At 55.3% G+C, this 11,051-nt stretch overlaps 1 protein-coding gene across 1 annotated transcript; it reads right to left on the reverse strand.

Annotated features, from left to right (window-relative positions):
• Positions 1–3,228: 3,228 nt before the first annotated feature.
• MMP9 (matrix metallopeptidase 9) lies at positions 3,229–10,802 on the reverse strand. Its single transcript, XM_060032678.1, has 13 exons — positions 10,665–10,802; positions 9,926–10,158; positions 9,414–9,562; positions 8,989–9,117; positions 8,727–8,900; positions 8,349–8,522; positions 7,420–7,596; positions 7,143–7,298; positions 5,806–6,091; positions 5,546–5,685; positions 5,047–5,197; positions 4,852–4,955; positions 3,229–3,522 (listed from the first exon to the last, which is right to left on the reverse strand). Exons 1-13 carry the CDS (start codon positions 10,800–10,802, stop codon positions 3,404–3,406), a joined length of 2,130 nt encoding a protein of 709 aa, XP_059888661.1. The 3' UTR covers positions 3,229–3,403.
• Positions 10,803–11,051: the final 249 nt, after the last annotated feature.

Raw genomic sequence — 11,051 nt, forward strand, 5'->3', positions numbered from 1 at the left:
AGGAGTCAAGGAGGACTCCTAGACTCTCATGCACTGCTGGTGGGAGTATAGATGGGCAACACCACTTGGGAAAATTGTTCCGTCAGCTAAAGTTGAACTTATACATACCTGTCTACTCAGCAATTCCACTCCAAGATACATGCCCCAAAGAAATGGCCCGTGAGCCACAACTACTGAGCCCATGTGCCATTACTGCAGCCCGCGGGCCTAGAGCCCGTGCTCCACAACAAGAGAAGCTAACGCAGTGAGAAGCCCGCGCACCACAACAAGCTAGCCCCGCCCACCGCAACTAGAGAAAGCCCGCGCGAAGCAACAAAGACCCAAAACAGCCAAAAATAAATAAAATAAATTAACTTTTTTAAAAAAAAGCCAGACACAAAAGAGTATATACTGTAAAATACTCTTTAAATAAAGTAAAAAATAGTCAAAATGTATCTTTAAGCTGTTAGAAGTAATGGTGGTAACTCTTGGGATGAAGGGGTAGTGATTAAAAAGGGGCATGAGGGGGCTTCTGGGGTGCTAAGAATGTTTTGTTTCTTGATCTGGTTGCTGGTTAGACAGTCGTGTTCAGTTTGTTGAAATGTACACTTATGATGGGTCAAGCTGTCTGAAGGTTTGTTACATTAGAGCAATGGTTCTCAACTCGGGGCAGTTTTGCCCACCAGGGAACGTTTGGCAATATTCAGAGACGTTTTTGGTGTCACAACTGGAGGAGGGTGGCACTGCATCTAGTTGGTAGAGGCCACCTGTGCCATCTAGTCCTACACCAAGACTGCCAGCCAGGAGCCGCAGATTCACCATCGCCTCCCTGCACCCTGTCCCCATGTTAGGGCCCGTGATAGAGGGAGGGAGACTGACCCTGAATGGGTCTAGCATCTGTCCATGGATCCCACTACCTCCTGGAGGAAGGCATCAAACGTCCTACAGTGTATGGACAGTCCCCCACAACTAAGAGTAATTTGATCCAAATTGTCAACAGTGCCGAGGTTGAGATACCCTGTGCCAGAATAAGGAGTTTAACAGATCCCTAGATTTTAAGACTGATCAGGTTCTAAGCTCGATTGAGGGCAGATGACGTTGTCTTTTATTAAGGTGGTGACAACCGATGGAGCAGTATGCTTGGAAGGTGGCGCCCGAGAGCTCAGGTGGACCCGGTATATTGAGATATCTCTTTGGCACCTAAGGATCATGCGGAGGTGGCAGTAGAACATCTGATTCTGGAGCTCAGGGGAGAGTATAAGGCTGGGGATATAAATTTCGGCGTCTTTAGCAGAGAGATGCTGTGTAAAGCTGCAGGGCTAGAAGAGATCACAGGGAATGCGTGTACACAGCGAAGACGTCCAAGGATAGAGCACAGGGGCACACCATCATTTAAAGGTTGGCAAGAGGGAGATCCTAGCGAGAGGGGAGAAGAACCAGGAGGAAGGGGTGACCCAGAGAACAAGTGATGAAACACTTCAGGAAGAAGGGCATTATCCACTGGGTCAAAAAAGCCGAGAGATGGTATGGAACGAGCCCAGAGAAGTACCCACTGTATCGGGCTACGGGAAGATCACAGGTGGCTTTGAAGAGAGTCATTTCAGTGGAGGAGTGCAGTGGGTGCCAGGTTGCAGATGACTGAGAAGAGAATAGGAGACAGTGAGTAGAAACCGTACTTTGGGGACGTTTTCCTGTGGATGGGGGTGGGCAGTAGAGAAATGGAACAGAACTGAGAGACAGGGGTCTAGAGGGATTTTAAACAAGCCATATTAAGGAACATTGGTATGCCAGTGGGAGTGGGTCATTCCTGAGTGAAAAATGGGTGAGTTAAGAGAGAGGGGCCCCACCCACAGGAAGCTTAGGAAGAAGTTCCCTGAACCTCTCCTTACACTCCCACCCGGGGCCCCGGGTGTGGAAGATGATCAAAGCTGACCAAGCCCATCACCTCCACTCGCCTGGCCCGACCCTTCAGTCAAGTCCCTCTGCCCTCCTGGAGGGTCAAATCCATCCTCCTCAGCCTGCCACTTCGACCTTCTCTCATCTAGCCCACACCACCATTCCTATCTCAACCATTCCAGAACCCTCTCTGCTCAAACCACATACTAGAGTTCTGAGCCATTTCTAGTTCCCCCAAACGCCCCCTTGCTTTTTCTGTCCTCCCAGCATTTACCCCAAGAGCTCACATTCCAATCCCAAGGGAACGATCACCAGCTAGGAGACTGCAGGTCAGCTGTGTAATTCTGTGCCACAGTTACCCATTTATAAAGCAGGGGGAGGGAGTGATAGCAATAGTAATAGTACCTCTAAGGTAAGAGTAGGACCTGTCTCACAGGGTTGTTTTAAGTATTGGCTGTGTTAACTCACATAAAGCACGTGCAGCCGTGCCCGGCACACAGTCAGTGCTGTGCTAGGGGTAGTTCCTATCATCACGTATATAATACAGATTTTATTTATCCACTGCCTTGCTTCTGCGCACTTAGGTTGTTACCAGTTTCTCATTCTATGAACAATGCTGCGATTCACATCCTTCTAGGTGTTGTTTTGTGCACACGTGGGCGAGGGTTAGAGAGTAGGAACATTTTTAGGGTTAATGGTTCTTGGTAAATTATCCTCGAAGAAGACAGTCTTCCTTGCACAAGAAGAAACTCTTGCTCACCCTTCCGGATGCAGTTCAAGTTCACATGTCATCTTGGCTGGGAAATGTTTCCTGACTTCAACCACAACACGCAGAATCACACACACAAACACACACGCGCGCGCGTGCGCCATTATTCTAGAAAAAGGGTCACACGCTGCACACTCTCCAAGTGTGACCCCACCCCCACCAGGCACAGAATCATCACCCTTGTAACTAAGCTGGACTCTCTGGGGTTGGAGCCCGGAGCCTGCATTTTAAGCAAGTTGCAAGGGCTCTCTCAGGCACCCGAAAATTTGAGGACCACTGAGAGGTCGTGGAGGATAGAAACATAGTCTAACTCATTTCTCTATCCCCAGTGCCCGGCACAGGGCCTGGCTCCATGTAAGGGCTCAATAAATGTTTGATGAATGAATAATAGGTTGGCCATTTCCTCAGCTATAAAATAGGAGTAATTACATTATACCTTCCTAATAGGAAGGATTGAACGTTAATATTTATGACGTGCTTAGAACATTGCCTGGCGCATAGTAAGCCCTCTGTTGGTTACACACATACATGCGTGCATACAATACAGACATTAATCCGCTCCTAAAGGTTAAAGAATCCAAGTTTATTAAAAACATTCCAACGAAAAAAGAAGGTGAGAAGAGAGGGCCCAGCCCACCTCCCCTTCTCCTTGTCCTTCAGAACAGACCCACCAGTTTGGATCCGACAGACTGGCTCATTCCCTGTCGCGATGGCCCCTGTGGGGACTCCCACTGCAGTGCTGAAGCCGGCTGGGGGGCCCTAGTCCTCGGGGCACTGCAGGAGGTCAAATGTCACGTAGCCCACATAGTCCACCTGATTCATCTCATACTGGGAACTCACGCGCCAGTAGAAGCGATCCTGGCAGAAGTATGCTTTCTCTGCAAGGGAAAGGCAGGACCGAGAGGGGTGATTCCAGCCTTCCCACATACACATACAGAAACAGGAGTCAGATCTTTACAGTCAACCCTCCTGCCCTTTCGAGATCTTTCCAAGGTTTTCATAGGACACCTGTGTCCCCCCCGCCCCCCACAGAGATGCTGGAGGGCACAGACCTCCTTGTCCAAAGCACTGACACAGAGCCTGGCACACAGTCGATACTCAGAACAATTCATTCAACAAATCCCATTCATTCATCCAACAATATTTATCGTGCCAAGCACTGTTAGAGGCACTGGGGATACAGCAGAGGAAGAATGCAGGCAGGACCTCAGTTCTTTTGGTGCTTACACCCTAGTGGGGTAAGACTGACGATTAACAAGCAAATGCATAAATAAATGAGACTGGTTTTGACAATGGAGAAAGCGATGGAGGAAATAGTAAAAGCGAGCGAGCAAGTGAACAGATAATGAGGGTCAGAGAAGGTCTCTCCAAAGAGGTGGCCTCAGTGCTGAGACCTAAAGGATGAGAGGGAGGCAGCCCAGTGACAATCTGGGGAGAAAACCTTCCAGACAGAGGGAACAACCGGCACAGAAGCCCTAAGCTGGGAATGACCTTGATGTGTTCAGAGAACAGCCAGAGGCTGGTGTGAGTGGAGCAGAGCAAAGGGAATGACAGGAGTAGTGGGAGGGGATGAGGAGGGGGGAGGGGGTCAGATCAGGTCATGTTAGTTTCTTTGACCTTGGAATGGGTCTAGAGTCACCCACAAAACCATTGCCCTCCACTCCTAGCCCCTCCCTACTCTCACAGAATATATTAAAGGTATTGGACAACCAGTACGGCTTGGACTAGGGTGTTTGCAGAGGAGCTTGTGAATACTTTGGCGGCTGAGTCAACAGAACTTGTCAGCTGATTGGAGGTGAGCAGTGAGAAAGAGAAAGCAAGTGTAACTCCAGCTACCACTCCCATTTTACAGATGGGGAAACTGAGGCTCTGTGAGTAGCAGTGACTTGCCAAAAGACACACAGCTATGAACTGTCTTATTTATCACTGTATCCCCAGTGGCAGTATCCCTACTTGTAGGGGAAAGGGCTTTCAGCTGGGGAGACAGGAAATCTGGGTCGTAGTTCTGGTTGTACTCCTGTGTCCCTGAATGATCTGGTAAGATCCCTGCCTCTATAGGGAACTCACCTGTGCTGGGGCATTTGCCTCAATCTCTACGGACTTTTGCTTTCTCTCTCAGAATTTGACCAATCACTAAGGCAGGGGACCCTACCGTGGGAGGTGTCTCAGGGAGGGATCCTCCCCCGACCCTCGTCCTCATCCCTCACCTTGGTACTGAAAGATGTCATGCGTATTCATGGGCACCCCGGGGAACATCTGGTCCACTGGGGTGGCGCTCTGGGGATCCACCTTCTGTGTCTTCACGTCGAACCTGCAGGACGGCAGCGAGGAGACAGTTGCCGAGCCGGCGGGCAGTCGGATGGCGCCTGGGCTCCCCCTGCCGGCGGTCCCGGGACTCTCACCTCCAGAAGCTCCGCCGGCTGAACAGCAGCACCTTACCCCCGGCGCGCGGGAGGGCCCCGGTGACTTGGGCCACTTCCGGGCCCAGGCCCAGCTTGTCCAGACGCCTTGGGCCTAGCACCGACGAGCCTGTGTACACCCACACTTGGCGCCCTGCAGGAGAGAAGAGTCACATCGGTCTGGGGGCGGAGCACATACTCTCCTTGAATATCAAGAGGGAGAACGCAGCGAGGCCTTTCCGCGCCCGGTGAGCCCGCGGTCTGTGTGCCCGAGGAGCAGAGTCTCTCGGTACGATTGTGCAAGGGTGCGGTGAGGAGGGCTGAAATTCAGCCCCTGCTAAATTTGCTAAATTGCATCCGCCAGAAGGGGGCGTCTTTTTCTAATGCGCACAAGACGTTTTATGTATTGTCCTCGGTCTCTTGGTCCTTCTAGGTTGGTGTGTGTGCGTGGATTTTTTTGGGGGGGGGGGCGGATAGGGAAGGAAGAAAGGAGGAAACTAACCAGAGAAGAAGAAAATCTTCTTCGTGAGCGGATCCTCAAAAGCGGAGTCCAGCTTGAGGGGCAGCGCAGGCCACGTGTTCTTGATAAAAAAGGGACCCTGCAACGGGCGTCCCCCGCTCTCAGAGAGTCGCCAGTACCTCCTGGACGAGAAAAGGGAATGGCTGGCACTGAACCTTGAACACAAGGTCAGTGGGCGGGGAGACACAGGCAGGTCCCGCCTCCAAGCCCCTTTCCGAAACCTCACAGCCCCTGCCCCTCACCCATCCTTGAAGAGATGCAGGCGTTTCCCGATCTCCGCGATGGCGTCGAAGATGTTCACGTTGCAGACATCGTCCGCTGGATCCAGAGACCTTGTAGGGATCGCAGAAGGGCCAGCAGTGGGAGGACCCGTGGGGCCAGCTGAAGGGGGGCCCGTGGGGCCAGCAGTGGGGCGTTCTGAGGGGGGGGCAGTGGGAGGCCCCGTGGCGCAGACCGTGGGAGGGGCGGTGGGCTGCGGTTCAGCTGTGGCAGTGGTTGGAGGCCGTGGTTCAGGTTCGGGGCGAGGACCTAAAAAGAGACACCGCATAAGACAGCCCCTGTTCCTACGGAGCGCTGTGCCCATGGACTGCCTGCTCCCCCAAAGCCTACCAGCCAGGCCCCTGGCGCTCACTCTCCCCACTCTGGATGCTGGAGCCTGCCTTCCCCCAACCCTGGGCAGGCCGTTTCCTTTCACATACTCACCCCCATCCCCAGGCTGCTAGGAGAGAAGTGTTTTTTGAGCTCTCAACCTGAGTGCCAAACTTAGTGCTAGGAGCTTTATAAACTCACATTTGGGGCTTCCCTGGGGGCGCAGTGGTAAGAATTCGCCTGCCAGTGCAGGGGACACGGGTTCGAGCCCTGGCCGGGGAAGATCCCACATGCTGCGGAGCAACTAAGCCCGTGTGACACAACTACTGAGCCCGCTTGCTACAACTACTGAGCCCGCGTGCTACAACTACTGAAGCCCGTGCACCTAGAGCCGGTGCTCCACCACAAGAGAAGCCACCACAGTGAGAAGCCCACGCACGGCAACAAAGACCCAACGCAGTCAAAAACAAATAAATTTATATTAAAAAAAATTCACGTTAGCTTGTTTGATCTTCAGAAAAATAAAAGAAAACCTATGAAGTAGATTCTTTAATATCCCCATTTTTTAATGAGGAAATATACTAATGATAATAAGTGGTGATAATAATAAAAATGTCGAACACTTTTGTGGTGCTTACTATATGCCAGACATTATTCTAGCTCACTTAAGCCTCCCAACAGCCCCATGAGGCAGGTGTTAGCCCCACTTTACAGATGAGGAAGTTGAGGGGTGAAGTAACATATCCAAAGTCATCTAGCCAGGAAGTGGCTGGACTGGCTTTTGAACCTATGTCTGTCTCACTCTAGAGTCTGGGCTCTTTATCACCATCTCCAAGCACTGACCTGGCAACAATTGTACCCATTGGCCAGGGTCTCCAGAAGATAGATGTTGGGGTCCTAACTTTCCCCTCCTCTGCATTCTCGGGGTACTCGCGGCTGGCAGAGCCCAGCCTTTCCCTCTCCTCCCTCCATCCCTGCCCCATACCCTCACCATACAGATGCTGGATGCCCTGCACATCGTCCTTATGCAGGGGGTGCTTCTCAGTGAAGCTGTACATGGGGTACATGAGCGCCTCTGGCACGGACGAGTGATCTAAGCCCAGCGCGTGGCCAAACTCGTGCGCCGCCACAAGGAACAGGCTGTATCCTGGACGAAAGAGGGAGCCTGAGACGTGAGCCCTGAGCCGAGCTCCCAGCCCCAGCCATCCCTCCCGGACACCACTGCCCTGGCTGAGGTCCCAGCCTGGGAATCTCAGAACCATGCCCACCTTGATCCGGGCAGAAGCCCCACTTCTTGTCTCTGTCGAAGTTGGAGGTGGTGGCGCACCAGAGCTGCCCATCACGGCGGCCCTCTCTGGTGCAGGTCGAGTACTCCTTGCCCAGGAAGGTGAAGGGGAAGACGCACAGCTCCCCCGCCGAGTTGCCCTCGGTCACCGTCGCGTCAGCTGGAGAGACCCAGGGCCTCCGGTGAGCCAAATGGGTGGGTCCAATAAAGACCCAGGGGCGGGCCAATCATGAAGCGAGAGACACTTGGAGGCCTATTTTAAAAGCTTGGGCGGGGTAGGGGTCTTCCCTGGTGGCTCAGTGGTTAAGAATCCGCCTGCCAATGCAGGGGACACGGGTTCGAGCCCCGGTGTGGGAAGATCCCACATGCCGCGGAGCAACTAAGCCCGTGCGCCACAACTACGGAGGCTGCGCTCTAGAGCCGCGAGCCACAACTACTGAGCCGCGTACTGCAACTACTGAAGCCCCCGGCACCTACAGCCGGTGCTCCGCAACAAGAGAAGCCACCGCAATGAGAAGCCCGCGCACCACAAGGAAGAGTAGCCACCGCTCGCCGCAAATAGAGGAAAGCCCGCGCACAGCAACAAAGACCCAACGTAGCCAAAAATAAAAAAAAAAGCTTAGGGGGCGTGGTGCCGCACACAGCCGAGACCAGGCTAGACTGGTGGGCGGGACCTGAGGATCAGAGGCCCAGGGAGAGGCTGCAAGCAGGGCTAAAAGGCGAGGCCTCCGCGAATGCGGCGGCAGCAATAGGAAGGCAGGGGGAGGAGCCGTGGTGATGGCGGCCAGAGTCACGGCTGTCCTGAGGACCGCCGAGGAGTAGAAGAACAAACTGATGGGTGGAAGAGCCACGCTCGGGGACCATCGCGGAATTAGGGAGCGAGGCTGAATCAGGTAGGTGGGGCAGAGGTACCTCGGGTCGGGCAGAAGCCATAGAGCTTGTCCTGGTCGTAGCTGGCGGTAGTGGCGCACCAGCGGTAGCCGTCCGAGCGACCGTCGGTGGTACAGGCGGAGTAGGAGCGGCTCTCGAAGGTGAACGGGAAAACGCAGGGCTTGCCGTCCGCATTGCCGTCCTGGGTGTAGAGTCCTGGGAGGCCCACGCGATTACCCGAAGGCGCCACGAGTTTATTGACCCACAAACCACCTGTGTCCTCCACCCCTCCTCGCCTCGTTTCACAACGGGAGAACGGACCCAGAGAACAGGACAGTGATTTGCAGCCCACACAGCACTAGCGGCAAGGCTGGGATAAAACCCCAGTGTTCTGGACCCTCGAGGAGGGTGGGTACTCACTCTCGCTGGGGCAGAAGCCGAACTGGCGGTCGGTGTCGTAGTCGGCCGTGGTGCTGCACCAGAGCATGTCGTCGGAGCGGCCGTCCGTCGTGCAGGCAGAGTACGAGCGGCCCTCGAAGGTGAAGGGGAAGTGGCAGGCGGCGCCCTTTGCGTTTCCGAAGTAGGTCGGAACCACTGCAGGAAAGGGAGACGGGGTCAGGGCGGCTGGTGATGCGCGTGAGAGGAGAAGGGAATGGGAACCCGGGCGGTTCGGGAATCTCACCGACGCCTTTGCCCAGAGACCACAACTCTTCATCGTCGAAGTGGGCGTCTCCCTGAATGCCTGGGCCAGGAGGAAAGGCGTGTGCCAGGAGCCCGTTCTTTCCATCGAAGGGATACCCATCTCCGTGCTCTGAAGAAGCAGGTGGCGAAGAGAGTTAGCCGCGTATGGTTGCGCAGGTTGTGCACTGCCCAAGGGCGCTGGACTGAGTGCGGGCTGAAATCCAGCCTCGGAGCTGCTGTCCAAGATTTGAGTCCCCGCGCTATGAGGTGTCGGTCAGCAGGGGGCGCCATAAAGGCGAGCGGCAGCCAGGGCTGCGGGCACAGGCAAGAGAAATCCGGGTCCAGGGCCCCCTCTACTCTCTCCGAGGTCCTCCCTCCTCTGTCCCCTCTCCGATTCTCCTGGCTTTCCCCTTCTCGCGTTCTCACCCCTAACACCAAACTGGATGACTATGTCGGCTTCACGGCCGTACACGCGAGTGAAGGTGAGCGGCGTCACCGCGCTCCAGAGCGCGAAGGCGCGGGCAAAGGCGTCGTCGATCACGTCGCGCGGCAAGTCTTCCGAGTAGTTTTGGATCCTGCAGGGAAAGGCAGGAGGCTAGAGGTCGGAAGTGAGAGGCGGGATCCGGAGCAGCGGCGACACCCCGTGTCTCAGCAACTTCAGATACACAGCGCTGTGTGCGCTCCACGCTTTCAGCTATAAAGCACTTTCAGATGCATTTTTCTCTTTGGACTCTCACAACGGCCCTGACAGGAGGACTCAGACTGCGAGGTCGTTTCCCATGGGGGAACGAAGGCTCAGAGGTGGAGCCGCTTGCCCTGGGCTCACTAAATCCCTGGTTTAGTGAAACCCAGGGATGGGCCTAAGACGGGACGTGTTCACCACCGGGCAGCCTCTCCCCACTACGCCCCGCTCGCCCCCGGGGGGCCCAGCCTCGCACCAGTAGGTGATGTTGTGATGGTGCCACTTGAGGTCGCCCTCAAAGGTCTGGAATCTGCCCAGGTCTGGGACGCCGCAGCGTGGGGCACGCATGGCATTCAGGGTGGTGCTGTCCAGCTCGCCCGTCTCCGGCAGGGCCAGGCGCCGCTGGAGACGCTGCAGAGGCTGACGCAGGGACTGATCATCCTTGCTTATCTCTGCCACATTAGTGTAGCCATAGCGGTACAGATATTCCTGCGGAAGGAGGGGCAGAGACATCCCAGAGCCCTGACTTCCTTTCTCTGATCTGCTGGGTGAGGACTCCATCCCTCCAGGCTCTCAGGGACTAGCAACAAGGCGTTGTATCCAGGACTGGGTACCCTACATCCCAGTGCCTGTGCCCACCCAAGAATCTCCCCTCCCTGTAGACATCCTCAGCTCCTTTCCACCCCCGGATGCCCCTGGCCCATGCCTACCTCAGGGCCTCCTAGGGTTTACCCCTGTTCATCCCCAGCCCATCCCCACTCCAGAGCCCTCCAATGTCCCTTCACCACTTCCCATTGCCCATCTAAGAAACCCTCATTAACCCCTTCCTGGCAACCACTGTCCAGAGCATCCCAGTGCCCGAGCCTGGACACCTCTGTTCTCCAGAGGTGCCCATCACCCCCCAACATGCCCCTAAGTATCTCCTCTGAGAGCCCATGTCCTTCCTGGGATTCCTAGCCAGCCCTTCCCAACTCTAGGCTGGAGTGTGTGCCTACCTCTGCCAGCTGCCTGTCGGTGAGATTGCTTCGTAGTTCTCCCGGGAAGACCACAAAGGTGGGCTGGTGTGGTCTGGGGGCAGCAGAGCAGCAGCCCAGCACCAGGAGCGCCAGGACCAAGGACTGCCAGGGGTTCATGGTGAGGGTAGCAGTGTCTGGCTGCAGCTGCCCTTGTGGGGACTTTAAAGAGGCGCTGTCAAATGAATCAGTGACCCCGCCCCTCTCGGACAGGCCCGGGCGAGAGCTGACTCAGGGAATGGGGTGTGTGTGTGTGGGGGGGGGGGGTTGGGCAGTCCCAACATGAGAAGGCAAAGAAAGGGCTTACACCACCTCCCCCTCTCCCTCCTTCCCACAGTCCCCATTGCCGAGTCAGGCGGGACCCCAGAC

This window comes from Delphinus delphis, chromosome 15 (assembly GCF_949987515.2).
Source record: "Delphinus delphis chromosome 15, mDelDel1.2, whole genome shotgun sequence".
NCBI lineage: Eukaryota > Metazoa > Chordata > Mammalia > Artiodactyla > Delphinidae > Delphinus > Delphinus delphis.